This window comes from Rhopalosiphum padi, chromosome 4, assembly GCF_020882245.1.
Source record: "Rhopalosiphum padi isolate XX-2018 chromosome 4, ASM2088224v1, whole genome shotgun sequence".
NCBI classification, from domain to species: Eukaryota; Metazoa; Arthropoda; class Insecta; order Hemiptera; family Aphididae; genus Rhopalosiphum; species Rhopalosiphum padi.
Genome location: NC_083600.1, coordinates 33958118 through 33974412, shown reverse-complemented (window position 1 = coordinate 33974412; position 16295 = coordinate 33958118). Strand labels below are relative to the sequence as shown.

The following is a 16295-nucleotide window of genomic DNA, read 5'->3' as shown; positions in this document are numbered from 1 at the left end:
TTAATATTTTAAAAAAATTCTAAAAATTAACTATTTGACTTAAATAAATCTTTTTACCATTAATATTGTTCTTATAATCTGATTCACAAATTTGCTATTTTAAATTTGTCTAAAAAAATTTAAATATATAAATATATTTTCAGTAATAAAAATAAACATAAAAAAAATTAAATTTTACTTGTATAGTGCTAGGGTAATGATAATTAAAACAAAAGTTATTCCAAAAGTCAATTCTATTTGTTAACCCTGTATACCTAATTAGATACGATAAGTGTTCGAAAAAATGCTTCGATTTTCAACGTTGTTAGTAGCAGGATAGAAAATTGAATTACGTTTTTACTTTAGAGGTCAAAATTAAAAATTCCTATTCTAAGAAAAACGGGAATTTTTATGCAAATTTTTACCAAAAAAAAAAAAATATCGAAAAGTAATAGTTACAATAATTTTTATAAGCTTTTAAAGTAAGATTTTTGAAAAAAATTCACTAAAATTACGAAAATGAATAAATTATTTTGTAGTTATAGTCATGAAAAAAATTGTCTTTGTTTTTAAGATTTGAAAATTTAATGCGAGGTTCTTTACAAGTTTTGCAACTTATATAAAAATAAAAAAGTTTACCGGAGTCAAATTAATTTTTACGTGCGTTTGAATTTTAAATTTTTCGACGTCATACATATATATACCGTTGGAGATCCCTCGAAAAGTCGAAAGACACGACACTTGCAATAGTATATAAATATATAACTATATAACTATGTAAGAGTTACTGTTTAATTATATGGCTCCAGTGCAGTAGGCCAGCAGCCATCGAGTACTTACCTACTTAACCTATTATTATATATAGGTATAGCCGTATAGGTTACTATAGTAACATAGGTATGATTATACCTACGACGTTAGTACGTTCACGATTAAAGATATATCTTTAATCGTGAGTACGTTACTATATTATCCGATAAAAAAAAAAAATCGACTGCCATGACGTATCAGCAGCAGCTCTCACCGGCCGTCGGTCCGTGCGACGTGGCTGCACTGGGCGCTTGCATATCCCGTCTGTCACGGCGAATAAAAACTTATCTCGAAAAGTCGAAACATTTACCACTGCACCAACTTCCATGTACGTGATATTATCATACTTATGACCACCGTCGTATTATAATCATCCACACGCATACACACACACACGCATGACATAGGCGATATATATATATATACGTGTGTACAAACTCACCGCATAGTATATATATATATATATAAAATATATGTAATATATGTACGTACGTAATAATAATAATAATAATAATATGTTATTATATCTGCGATATTGTGAATTGTGATATTGTCCGCCGTCGGTTTGTGGGTGTTTTTTTCGATTTAACATTTCTTTTCGTTTTAACTTTTAACGTAGTCTGTCGCGCGCGCGCTTGTGTGTGTGTGCCGATTGATAGTAATTCTAATAAAACTCAAGTCGCGTCACCCTTCGGGATAGTCGGGAACCGTCGACCGGAGACCGTGTACGTATTTTTGGCCATGCCCACGACGAAGATGTCGTCTGCCGATTGATAGAGAGAGCACAGCGGAGGATAGGGTCTGTTTTGCTGTGCTGTTGGGCGGTGGACACCGTCGGCACGTCATCCTAACCCGGACACGATCGCTTTTGCGTGCCGTCCGCCGAAGACGGTTATTTTTTTCGTACGTGGACGGCGGTCCAGAGCGTAGTCCCGACAACGACGACGAAGAAACTCAAAAATGGTGAGTACCGCTTGCCACCGTACTGGTGATCGACTTTTTTATTTGGTGACCCGGCCGTCGCAGTGGACTTGCCCCGCGTAACACCAACTCCAATCGTGCCAGGCCCCCCGAACTATATGGTGTTGTGTGCGTTTGCTGTTTCTTAATTTATACAAAATCGTTATTCGTGGCAATCAAATTTTTTAGTATTTGCACAAACCCAGTAGGATTTTGTAAGCATTTACATCTATCTCCTCCCGGTGAGCTTGACCGTGCACAATCGTTATTGTGGCGTTAATAATAAGTTTCCGATAGGGTTTATGGTTATTTTCCCAAAGGAAATTAAACATTTACTACCTGCTGTTTATCCTTACACGTTAACACATCATTTTCCAATCACAGTAGATTCAGAATTACACTGTATTACTGATACAGAATAGGTATTCAATTAAACTAATTAGGTGATTTTATCAGTACCTACGTGCTTATTTTTAAATTCTAATAGGTATTTTTCCAAGATAAGTCATAAACTCATAAGTATGGCATTTTATTGATATTACAATCAAATCTAATTAAATGTATTAAACCAATTTTAATTAAACAAAATACTTACAGTTTTATTATTTTTTTAAATTCACAATACCAATTTTATTAATTTTATAGTCTGAAATATTAATACCCTTAAAATTGTTTCAAATTTAAGCTTATATTGCTCACATCTTTTTTTTATTTTAGGTTCTTTAGAACAATATTGCCTAGTAGAATTCAATAAGTTAATTTTTTATTACTACAGTCAATATTACAAATTTATAAATTGAAAAACTATTACCTAGGTATAATCGATCAACAGATATTTATCTGTATTAAGCTAAAACTGAGTTCCTTGTATTTTCATTATGTACTTAATAATGTATTTAAGTTTACCTGTCTCCATACAATATTAAATCAATAAAAAAATATATATACATATATTTGAGTTAGTTATTCTAGAGTAAATATAAGAATTATAAATTATTGTTAGTTGCATATAATTATTTTGTTGTATAATATAAAAAATATAATTACAAGGTCTATTCTTTTACTTTATTGATAAACTTATGTTTCATGTTCTATAAAACTGAAATTATCAAAAATCTCTTGTAAATTAATTGTTCCTTTTCTAATCTAAAATAATAATTTAACCTTCATTTAATACTTTCCTGAATAATCTTCTAATTTTCATCATTGTTATGTATTTTAAACTTAAACTTAACAAACTAGTTAATATAATGTATGAATGTATCTAATAAAAGGCTAGTGCTGTCACAGAATAGAATAATGGTTGTATATGTTGTATCATTAATTTTTTTCTCTATGTATAAGTTAAAATTTCATAAATTAATTTGTTGTTTAATTACTAATTTATGGAATAAAACTTCTTGAAATGGTTATTTATTAAATATATTAACATGAATTGCAGACTTTTTTTGGACTTGGACAAACGGCGGAGTTGGAAATAATCTTAGATCGACCAGATGGAAAAAAGAAACTAGATGAAAGCAGTAAAAAAGATCAAAGTTTAATATATTATGACGGAGAAACCGTATCTGGAAGGGTAATAAACTTAACATTTTCTATTTTTTTTTATGATTTGAAATTAACTAAACTATTTTAATATTATAAATATAATACCCAATTAGACAATACTTAAATATTTAAAATTTTGTTTGCATTATCTTAATCAGAATGAATAATTTTATTGCAGAAACGATATTGAGAGCTAAATAAATATAGGTAATACCTATCTTAATGGTGTTATTATAGGTTTTTAAAAATCACGGATAAAATTAACTATATTTGTTTTTTGAGTTTTTCTTTAAATTGTTATTGTGTCAGTTGATAAATGAAAATAAAAATTTTAATTTTAGAAATAAATATGAGATTATAATATTATTGTTAGAAATGCCCGGCATACAAATCTTTGTAAATGTGTAAATAATATCTATATCTATTTTTTTAACAGAAGGAGAATAAACAATATAATAATAGCTCACACACAAAATACATAATATTATACTTATAATAATATGTTCCTTCATATATGCATCAAATATACATGCCCAGACATATATATATATTCCAGCTATAACACTATAATAATTTATTGTTATTGTGACAATAATTTATCATTACCTATACGCTATACAATATAATATTTCATCAGTTATAAAAATATTAATTTTATTATTAACTTTTGACTCTTTGAGTTGCAAATATACACCTTACTCCATTTAAAATTAAAAAGGGCTTTAAATTAAATTATTGAATTTAAGTTTTCTATGATGTACAACAAACTCAATAAAAACTTAAACTGTTATATTATTATTATTAAAATAATTGTATTATTAATAGGTAAATGTCATACTAAAAAAGTCTAGCAGTCGTTTGGAACATCAGGGTATTAAAGTTGAATTCATAGGCCAAATAGAAATGTATTATGATCGAGGTAACCATCATGAGTTTACATCACTAGTCAAGGAACTAGCCAGGCCTGGAGAAATGTTGCAGAATACTTCATATAATTTTGAATTCTTAAATGTAGAAAAACCATATGAGACATATACTGGCTCTAATGTGAGGCTGAGGTATAGTATAATAGTTAACAAAACAATTAATTTATTAATAATTAAGTTTTAATTAATTTTATACTTTTTTTTAGATATTTTTTGAGGGTTACTGTCATACGAAGAATTTATGACATAGTAAAAGAAATGGATATTATAGTACATACTTTATCCTCTTATCCTGATATGAATAATAGTATAAAAATGGAAGTAGGAATTGAAGATTGTTTGCATATTGAGTTTGAATACAATAAGTGCAAGTATGTTTATTCCCTAATAACTTTAATATTATTTATACTCGTAATTATTAATATATATTTATATCTTTCAGATACCACTTAAAAGATGTAATTGTGGGTAAAATTTATTTTCTACTAGTACGGATAAAAATAAAACATATGGAAATTGCCATAATTAAAAGAGAAACTACTGGATCTGGTTAGAGCTATTTTATTATATTAGTTATTTATTATTCAAGTAAAATATATTTTAAATTTTTGAATGAGTTAATAAAATATATATTTTATTGTTTAGGTCCCAATACATTTAATGAAAACGAAACTATAGCTAAATATGAAATAATGGATGGAGCCCCTGTTAGAGGAGAAAGTATTCCTATTAGAGTATTTCTTGCTGGTTATGATCTCACACCTACTATGAGAGATGTAAACAAGAGGTTTTCAGTAAGATACTTTTTAAACCTTGTTTTAATGGATGAAGAAGATAGACGTTATTTTAAACAACAAGTATGTTATAAATTTTTTTTTTTTAATTTAAATCCTAATAAAATAGTATAGAAATTAATTTAATTGAAAGTTAATTTTTGTTTTTGAATCATTGTGGTTAAATATCAAATTAATAATTATAAATATAAGTTTTTTGTATATATATTAATGGAAATGCTTCTTAATAATTTAAAATAAAAATAAAATAAGCTAATATTTCTTATGGGAAAAAAATCCATCTAACTAAATTTTTATTTAAATGTCTTATCAGTAAGTCCTAAAGTAAATTAATTCTACAGGAAATAACGTTATGGCGAAAAGGAGAAAAACATTTAAAAGGAATGCAAAATCGCAATGAACCTTCTCATTTAGTCTCTGGTAAAGATGGGCCTAAAGGAAGTGAAGCTCCACGAACTACAACTCAATCAGTTCAACCATCTGGTTCACTCGACAATACTGACTCGGAAAATGATCATAACCATTCCCCAATGAATGAAGGCGATGATGAACAAATACGTTCATCAATCGAAGATAGTACTAGTGAATAATATGAAATAGTAATAATATTGTTTTAAGTGTCTACAAAATGCCATTAATTTTGATTCCGAATTTTTTTAGAAAAATAAAAGTAACCAATTATTTAAACTTTTAAAAATAATAGTGTTTTATGCCTAGTCCTAATTATTGAAAAATGTATTAATTATACCTATGTTAACAGGTTAACCACTTAAATTTTTTTTTTACATATTAAATTGTACTATAAATTAATATACAAACAATTTATCACTTGTTAAATACTTTATGTTATACAAAGCGGCAAATTTTTATACTCTGCAAATGATATAGTTGTTATATACAGAGAGGGCCACTGCATTTTCCTGTTTTCCTGTGTTTACTGTAAGGGAGAACACAGTGGCTCACTCTATATAATACCAAAAATTAATATTTATCTACATAAATATATTAATTTATATATTTTTATACACAGGTTATTTATCTGTTGATTTCGTAGATTTCTATAGGTACCTTAATTGTTATTGTGATTTATTGTTTAAAAATGTAATTGATTTAATTTATAGTAAACACTTATATTCGTTTTATTTTAATCAAATTCGAATACTGAAAAATATATATTCTTGTATTTTATGAAATGTATATAAAATCATTCAATACATTATTATTATTATTTATTATTATTATTATTATTATTATCACCTGATTTATTTGGGTTCATGCATACAGCGGATAATGTAAACAAATTACCTTAGCCAACTATTAAAATAGTCATGTTTACAAAACGTGTATTTTTTTAAAAATTATTTATTGTATTTATTATGAACTATGTCATTTTAATCATATAGTAAATGTATCATATATGTATTTATAAATAAATTTATTTATCAGTTTTTAACGTTTCTATTAAAAAAATTCCAAAAAAATTAAATTAAATTTTTAGCCGTGTGAATTGTATAGTGCAGTGGTTCTTAACGGGGGCGATACCGCTTCCTTGGGGGCATTTCGGTCTCTCTGGGGGCGATAGTTTTGAAGGGGGTGGTGAGGTTTTTCAAATTCGGAGATTAAAAATAATACAATTTATAAATATTATATAACAACAAGAACACTACAAATAATGAAAACAGAATAGTTCTAATTGCGTACGCTACACAACGGCATACGACATTTTATCTAATCGCATTTTACGTATCGGGAACGTCTTGTTTATAATAGATTTATTTTTACATTTTTAACCATAACTGAACTATTATAGTATACTGTACCTTGCGGCTTGCAGTGCGTGATTGATATCGCTACGGTGAACATCGCGTTTTCGAATAAACGAGTGTGTTTTTCTGACAAAATTAACAGACTTAATTTTAAATATAAATATTTTTATAATGAGTGATCATAAAGCAAAAAAGAAGTGCCGTCAGTATTTAGTAGAGTACCTAAAGTTTGGTTTTATCGCGTCACCACTTAATGTACAGTTACCGTTTTGCCTTATATGTGAAAAAATATTTTCTAATGAGGCAATGAAGCCATCAAGATTGGAAGATCATTTATCAAAAATTCATTCCGAGAAACTGGAGAAACCACTTTCGTTTTTTCAGGCTCTTAAAGCAAAAATTGAAAAACTGTTTACTGTGAATAGTTTATTTAAAAAACAAACATCTGATCTAAGTATACTATAGTGTGTTCTCTATATTTCTTGACAATAATAATAGCATTAAAATAATATTTACACTATCCAATTATGTTATCAATTACTTGATAGTTATTATTTAGTATTCTATATCACTAAATGCTCAATAGTAAATTGATTAGTTTAACAGTTCTTTAAATCTAAAAAATCAATAAATTAAAAAAAATTGTTTTACCTAATCCCATTTGGCCCATTTGGGTATAGATGGATTAAATAAAAATCTACACAATTTTAAGTTTAAAATGTTTAAATAATACAAGTATGAAGTACAACTACAGTAGTCTCGTTAATCCGAACTAGATGGGACCGGGACTCTATCCAGATTATCGAAAATTCAGATTAAATGTTGAATGGAATGACGTTTTTTTAACTTACTAAAAAATACACCTTATGTATTTATACAAATTCAAAATTTATTGATTTACAATTTTACATTACACATTATTATTGTTATTAATTTATTATTATTGTGATATACTGATATATGTATTACATATGTACAAATATCAATACAAAATTAAAGAAATGTAAAGAAAGTTTGAAATATAAATTTTCCGGATTAGTGAGACTACTGTAATTAAAATTCAGGTATCAAATTGTTTTCTACATAATATTACCATAATAGTTTATCCTATTATTCCTATTAGTTATTATTAGGGAACGGATTTTTTTCTAAAAAACAATAAAAATGCCTTAAAATAATACGCTTTAATGCACTCATAACAGATTTTTTTTTTAAAAAATACTTTTAAAATTATTTTTATTATTGAATAACTTAGTATATAAATTATAAATTATATAATTTTTTATTTTTAGGTGTTAATTATTCGTATAATTTTCTTTCATCATCTTCAGATAATCAAAATATAATAGAAGATGATGTTATAGATGTTATACTTTTACCTTGTGTTTCATAATAGCACTGTATGTCTGGACAATCAGTGATGCTTAATTTGTATTGAATTTTATCAATTCTTAAATAAAAATGACTTTAAGACATAAAAAATTTAAAACATACAAAAAATGCAAAATAAAAGTAACATTTTTAAAATTCTTTGATGTATGAATAAACTTTGTGCTTGGAAAGCAATTTTTTTGGAAAAAAATGCAATTTGTATTCAAATCCGTTCCTTAGTTATTATCTACATCATCAGTTCTCAAACTTTGGTACGCGGAGGGCCGTTTTTGGATAATAAACCCATTCAATTATTTAATTCATATCTTATTTTAAAAAACTGATAAATAAAAAATAATTTACTGTAATTGTAGTATTTTACTGCTCAAGGCCGTAACTGAAAAATAATTTCGGGGGGGGGGGGGGGGGGGGTTGAACCCCCCACCAGATACGGCCTTGTTACTGCTTTATTATTTAAAATAAATGTATTTAGCAATACAATTTGGAATTTGGATCGTTCTATTTTTATTCAATAGTGGTACGCGACTGATTGATAATATACTTAAGTGGTACGCAAAAAAAAGTTTGAGAATCGCTGATCTACATATTTATGAGTTATGACAAATGTATCAGCTACATGGTGTAGCTGGTAGTTAACAAAAATGTGTGTATTTGTTTAGGGTAATAAAAATCTAAGTATATAATATATTAATATTATTAATATTAGTATATTACCTATATGACTTGTAAGTTCATTTAAAAAATAAAGTAATGACAGGAGACTTATTGATTTTTTTCTAAGTTTTCTAATTTAAAAAATGTCGATAAATATTTTATCAATATGCAGCTTTCTGTATGGGTTTTTAAAAATATTTTTATTCCTTACTTCGTGTGTACAAAATTGTTGATTCTATTTGCTATTTTTAGGTACAATATATTATATTATTATAAACACTATGTTATTATGATGTAGGTACGAACCTGCGTGTGTTATATTAGTAACGAGAAAAACGCACTCGGTCGTCATAGCCACGCAAAAAGCCCGTTGTAGACTTTTGTGTTATAGAAAAGAAAAACTAACTGATTGTCGACATACCTATAACCTACACGTATGTCGATAGTTTTTACAGCCGTCTGTATCAATTTACTCTCGACCTTTACATAATACATCATATTATACACATAGGTATACCGTTGAAGACTGAACAACTCTCGAAAGACACGACACTTGCAATATAATATATAACTATGTAAGTGTAACTATAACTGTTCAATACGTATGGCTCCAGTGCAGCAGCCATCGAGTACCTATCTATAGGTATAGTCCTATACATAGGTACATATATACCTACTCACTTATATCGATTTTCACCTACATTATGTATTGGTTATTTGTATATTATTAGATAAGTACGTTCAGAGTTAACAAACATATATCTACACATCGTGTAGGTAGGTACAAGAATTCGACAAGAATCCCCTCACTCTTGCGACTGATGCGTCGATGAGTTCGACCACAGACGTCGTGGCCGAGGGAGGCGCGTTGGACGGAAAATGGGTGTCGTTGACGTGTGACAGCGACCGGTTCGACATCGACGGTGGTCGCGTCCGTTGCCTGTACACGGTGGCCGGTTACATGGCCGTAGTGGACGGGACGGCGGTGATAGTCGTGCCAGCCGCGTTCCGTTACGCGTCACAGATGGTCGCTCACGCCGTCTTGCCCGACGGCGGCAACCGCGGACACGTCGAGGTGACCGTCCGCCGACGTGCGGTCCGGTGCGCTCGACCGTACAAGTTCGCGTACGTCGATGGCTGGCGCTACGAACTGATGGGCGTCAGCGACGCGTTCACGTTCGTCCACTGCAACGGTGGACCGTGCGACTGCGACGCTGATTTCCTAATGGAACAGCCGGCGGCCGTCCTTCATGCCGATGATCGCCGTACAACGGACAACACGATGAGCGCGTTCGTTTCGGCATTGATGGACACGCGGAGCAGCGCCTGCTCACACTGTTCGGTCTGCAACGTGCCGTCCAATCATCGACAAGTGTTGGAGTACTTGACCACAAACATTGATCGGTTGTCCGACGTTCATACGATCATCGACAGGGAACACATCAAGTATTTCTGAATATATGAAAAATTTATAAATCGGCGCACATAAAAACCTGCTACAATATATTATTAATACACCTAGTTATATACCGCCTAGATACCTAATGTTTACGAAGTTCAAAGATGATATCCGTCTTCACTAAGACGGATAATATCGCAATAATTTTCCCTATTCTGTTTGTACCTGTTTCTACCATATGAGATGTATTCTCCAATTACACGTTATATACACCAAAACAATTACCATAAACTATTTTTCCAGCTGCAGACGCTGCAGTTATATATAGGTATTCGTTACTCGTATATACGTATAATATACACATATTATTATACAACATATATTTTTGATTTTCAATTTTATTTTATTGTAATATAATATTTTGACTTTTTTTAAGCTATATATATTGACGTTGGCAATTTTAGTTTTTCTTCTATAAATATCGATAAAATGTTTTCGATCATCTTGACCATTTAATACAAGATGTCCCATATAAATTGCTCATAAAAAAATTAATTTTCCTAGAGGTGATGTATAATGGTAATGCTATTTATTATACGCAGTCACCTTTGGCTCATCTTTACAACATAATATCAGCAATCTTCCAATTACCTATACATATTTTAAGACTTAGTAAATAATTATAATTACCCACTTCTGTATAGGGTGTTTGTTGTTTATAACATGTAAATAATAAAATTTAACACAATATATATATATATATATATTATATTTAAACTTTAAAGTGTTTATTAATATAAATAAATTGTGTTAGGTATAAACTATCACTAAAATATATCAGATACATTTTTGTAAAACCAGATTACCCTACACCTTGATTTTTGAATAACTAAATAAACTTATTATATAGGCAGATCGAATGTTTGAATGACTGTACTTCATTATTGGATTACCAGTATATTAAAACAAAAATGTTGAATCGAGAAATGGAAAACTGTAACCGATTTTTAGACGATCTAGTATCAAATCTGTTAAAAAACCGCAAAGCCATTTTCAAGACAGGTAACCATACGATTTACGTAAAGATGATGAACGAAAATCCCGAAAAAGAACCTTCTGCAGGTGAATATTTCATGGACTCCATTATTGATTCACAAAAACAAACGATTGTGAAATTGACGTCAATTTACAAAGAAATAATCATTATGATGAATACGATGCAATTGTTTGCAAAAGTATTGTAATTATTTGCATGTAACCTAAGTCTATAATTCATTATACTTATTACCTATAAAAGGTTAATTATTATTTATTATTAATATAGAAAGTAGTTAATAATATATAAACTAATTTAAAATCTAGTTCGTAGTTCGTTGCTGCCTTATTATTTATTTATACAATTACAACTCTTAACGACAGTCCTCGTTCCTCTTTTCGTTTTAATAAACCTTGTTAAAGTTAGTTTTTTGAGCAATTTTTTTAAAAAAAATTGTCAGTATTTATACTTTCGATTTTTAAAACCAATTTAGATCTGTGGTATTTATTAGTACCTACTATTAATATCTATTTAAAAATAATTTATTAGTTTCCAACCAAAATGAAAATTATATACATTAAAAATTTAAATATTTCTATTATTCCCAGTTTTAACACTTTTTATACGATGAAATAATAAGAACAATATTAGCCACTATATTTATCTTATCAAAAGTTCCATAATTGTTCGGGTATTTATTTTAAGAATAGGTACATACTTTTTCTTATTAATCTGTAGTCGTCCTTTTTTAAATTTCAATACTTGTACTAAATAGTATCATTAGGGGACTTTTTCTCGCTTTTTTACTAGTTTACTACTAATATTGCTGTTTATTTGTATAGGAAAACTATGGTCAGTGGTCACACTCAAAGATGACGCTAACTATTGTGGGATTTATGGATTTTTGTGGGATATGAGCATTTTCAAATATTTAATATTCTTCATACTCATAACTCACTTAAAAATTAAAATATTCTAAAAACCAATGAGAGAACCTGTCTTACCTAGTTCTTACCTAAAAATTTGATAATAGGTCAATTCACTCTAATTTCAAAACTAAAAGCACATTATTGAAACTGATGAACAAAAATGTACCATGTCATACGTGTGTAAGACATACCAAATTTGCGTTCAGCAGATTCAATTTTATGCTGTTAGCTTTAATATTAGAGTCAATTTACCTATTATCAAATTTAAAGGTAATAATATTATCTAGGGAATCTCATAGGATTTTATTAATATTTTAATTTTTAAACCAGTTACGAGCATTTTAAAATTTTGATATTTTAAAACTATAACTCACTTAAAAATTAAAATATGCAATAAAAGCATTAAAGACCTAGCTATGAGATACCCTAGATAACCTAACCTAGATTATATTATTACCTTTAAGTTTGATAATATGCAGAGGCAGATCCAGACCAAGATAACAGGGGGGGGGACGATTTTTAAAGGGCACGCATTAATTTTGGTTAAGTATTTATTAAGGTACTTACATCATATACACAGTCTCGTACAGACAAAAAAAAAATATTTTTTACAGTAATAGTAATAAAAAAATATAACACTATAATTTTGTTACCCTTGAAGTATAATTACGTCAAAAACTAAAATCAGGACTTCAAACCATTTTTTTGAGAAAGAACGGGGGGGGCAATTTCCCCCCCCTTTATCCGCCACTGATGATAGGTAAATTGACTCTAATATTAAAGCTAACAGCATAAAATTTATTCTACTGAACCCAAATTTGCTGTTTTACATTCGTAAGACGGAGATAACACGGGCGGATGCGGCGACTCATCTTAACCATTCCTGTTGATAATTTAATTCAGTGTAAAATTATTTGTAAATAATTTTTTGAAAAACAATTTTAAAATAAATCCTAAATAAATCATGGTGAATTTGAAAATTAATTTATTAACGATACAAGATTAGGTAAGTTTCGTGTTTATTTAGTATTATTAAAACATTAATTGTTTTAGAGTATATATACAACTAACAGATTACAGAATGATATAAGTTATAACATATTAGGCAGTGGATAATTGAAATTATCATAAAACTAACTACTATAATAATACATTTTTAGACAAAGATTGCTTATTGAAATCTGAAACACAGTAAAGTTACCTATTAAAAAATATTATTCCTAATTTTGTTTTAAATGTTTTAATAAGTAAGAAATCAAATAATAATTTATTAGATTCTGGACGGAGTGATGACTGTATTAATCTTCAACTTTGGGATTCTGGTATCAAATCTGAATATCTGATCTATATTCTATAGTTAATATTTTGAGAGGTCAAAAATAAAAAATTCTTAATACTTATCAAAATAACCGAGAAAAAATAAGGACATTTTATGGAAATAATAATTAAAGAAACCTACTTTATTACTTATATAGACTATGCCTTCGTTTATTATTGTTTTTCATGTACCTACAATATGGTCAATATGCCACTGAATTCAAATTTAATACATCCACTGCAGTAACCCAATCAACATTAATTATACAGCAAAAAGGTAATCAGTTGCTCACTTTATTTTTTTAAATCAAATAAAAATGATAGTAATAAGAAAATAATATATTATATCATATTCACAGAGGAAAAAATAAATATATACAGATACATACACATATTATTATTAATAATATAATATGTGTAATGAGTAATTTTAAACTTGCATAGTTTAATATTATACGGGGTGATTCTTTTATCATAAAACACTCATTATTTCAAAAAGTATTCATGTTTTTGAAAACATTTTTTTACAGTTTCAAATTGTTAAAAAAACAACGGTTTTATCAAAAAATTATATTTTAAATGTTTTTTATCCTTATATTTTTTTAAAGTTTTTTACTTTTTTGAATGACAACATAGAGTTTTAATTTTATATTCCAAAGCAGAATAATTGTCTGAGTATTTTGATACATAAAAATCGAATTAACTCATAATATATTAGAAACTATTTAAAGTTTAGACAATCGGCGAGTGGAGTAGTACGGGGTTACCCCGCAAAATGTTTGTCTGCTACTCCGCTTGTCTAAACTTTAAATACGTATAACTCTTAAATTACTCCCTCTAAATTCGATTTTTATGAACCAAAATACTCAGAAAATTATTCTGCTTTGGAATATGAAATTAAAACTCTGTTGTCATTCAAAAAAATATAAGGATTAAAAACATTTAAAAATATAATTTTTTGATAAAACCGTTGTTTTTTTAACAATTTGAAACTATGTAAAAAAATGTTTTCAAAAACATGAATACTTTTTGAAATAATGAGTGTTTTATGATAAAAGAATCACCTTGTAATTTGTATAATGTATTTATTTTAATTGATATGATCCACCGGGTGTTTTATTGTTATGTGTACTCTATTTGTCTTGAAATCGGTTATTTGGTTTGCTTGAGCATGATTCAGTATAGTTTTGAGTATATCTGCTTCAGATGACACAATTAGTTTTTTAATTTCATGATCATTTTTAGAACGTTGATATTCCTTATTGACCTGTTCCCAAATACTTCTTGAATAAATTGTTCCTTTTATTATAGCTATAGTATAGATTACTAAACTTAAAAATTTTATCATGATTTTTTATTTTGTATAGCAAAATGAGTGTTAGGGTTGTAAATTTTTGACTAGTAATTTAATTTGATAAAAATATAATATTATAATTTATTAATAACAGTTTAGATATCTACGCTAATATTATACATAATAAATTCATTCTTAAAAAGGTATCTTGGATACAATTTTTTGAGCCAATATATTTAATACATAAATTATTTTTAAACTTTCGTGGTATACTATAATTACTGTTATACCTAATACAGTGCTATACCTATTATCATTATTCGTGTATATTATTACATTATAAAATTAATAGATTTAACGCATACACATTACACACAGTTTAATTAATATATATATACTTTAGTATTTCTTATCGAAATTAGGATAAAAAAAAATAGTTTTAATTGTATATGATCAATTATCGCTCTATTGCTCTAATAGTCTATAATTCATATAGCATTTCTCGTGTATAATCCACTGAGTTAGTGAGAACACTAAGAACTACGAGTATAATAAGAAGGTCATAAAAGTGCAAATCCATGTAGATCGATAATCTAATAGATTTCACTGTAGTCGAAGCAGTGATGATGGGATGAAGTTCAATTATAGATTTATAAAACGTACTTACGTACCTACCTACTTTATATCATTGCAAAACGCGACCCCTATTATTATGCATAATGTGACGTACCTGTAGACAAGAAACGCATGGTTTTATAGGGAAAGTAGTGAGTATTTATTGTAATAAAATATATTAGGTATATCAGTATCACTAAAGGTGACAAGTGTACTTTATCAATTTATCATTGAGTAATGTATGTTATGTGCATAGGCGTGTGCAGACCTGAATTTCGGGGTGCCTACAATTTTTTGGGCCCTCTCTTAACAAGACATGAACATATTTTAATAAACATTACTTATACATTATAATATCACATATTAATCAGTGGTATTACTAGTACCAAGTAATATAATATTTCATTAGATAGTTGGATCTAAAATCTATTTTCAAGATAATAATTTCAATATTTATTTATTATTTTTACTTTTGTAGTCAATAACATCTAGATGTTATAAATTATAATCATAACAAGTTTAACCACACAAATTTAAAATATTTTACGTTGTTTTATTTTTTATCCCGAAAAATATATTTTTTTACGACATATTTTAGAAAAATGCCGTTTTTATTCTAGTTACATTAGTTAAAATACGGACCCAATGGACCCATATTTATGCTATAGGACTTAAATTTTAGTGTCCCAATTACATGTCAGGGGGTGCCCAGGCACACCCGGAACCCCCCGTCTAACCTAACCACCTATGTGTATGTGTTAAATATTTAGGTTTAAATTTAATGATGAAACTGCCCAAGACAGCACGATAGGTCCGAAATTCTATCATTATCCGTTGGTTCGCAAAATTAATTATCCTAATTCGCACATGTCCGTC

At 28.2% G+C, this 16295-nt stretch overlaps 2 protein-coding genes across 2 annotated transcripts; both read left to right on the top strand.

Moving 5' to 3' along the window:
* Window positions 1-1145: 1145 nt before the first annotated feature.
* LOC132929741 (vacuolar protein sorting-associated protein 26B-like) lies at window positions 1146-6465 on the top strand. Its single transcript, XM_060995293.1, has 7 exons — window positions 1146-1752; window positions 3191-3325; window positions 4123-4355; window positions 4430-4594; window positions 4666-4772; window positions 4869-5080; window positions 5359-6465. The coding sequence occupies exons 1-7, from the start codon at window positions 1750-1752 to the stop codon at window positions 5605-5607; spliced, it is 1104 nt and encodes a 367-aa protein (XP_060851276.1). The 5' UTR covers window positions 1146-1749; the 3' UTR covers window positions 5608-6465.
* Window positions 6466-8861: 2396 nt separating this feature from the next.
* On the top strand, window positions 8862-11472 carry LOC132929940 (uncharacterized). The gene is made up of 3 exons (XM_060995586.1): window positions 8862-9404; window positions 9561-10275; window positions 11139-11472. Exons 2-3 carry the CDS (start codon window positions 9659-9661, stop codon window positions 11470-11472), a joined length of 951 nt encoding a protein of 316 aa, XP_060851569.1. The 5' UTR covers window positions 8862-9404; window positions 9561-9658.
* Window positions 11473-16295: the final 4823 nt, after the last annotated feature.

Coding starts and splice junctions, on each gene's coding strand:
- LOC132929741 (XM_060995293.1), top strand. Junction 4,356..4,429: donor GGCTCTAATGTGAGGCTGAG/GTATAGTATAAT, acceptor ACTTTTTTTTAG/ATATTTTTTGAGGGTTACTG. Junction 4,773..4,868: donor AAGAGAAACTACTGGATCTG/GTTAGAGCTATT, acceptor TTTATTGTTTAG/GTCCCAATACATTTAATGAA.
- LOC132929940 (XM_060995586.1), top strand. CDS start 9,659: ATGAGTTCGACCACAGACGTCGTGGCCGAGGGAGGCGCGTTGGACGGA. Junction 10,276..11,138: donor ATCGACAGGGAACACATCAA/GTATTTCTGAAT, acceptor CTTATTATATAG/GCAGATCGAATGTTTGAATG.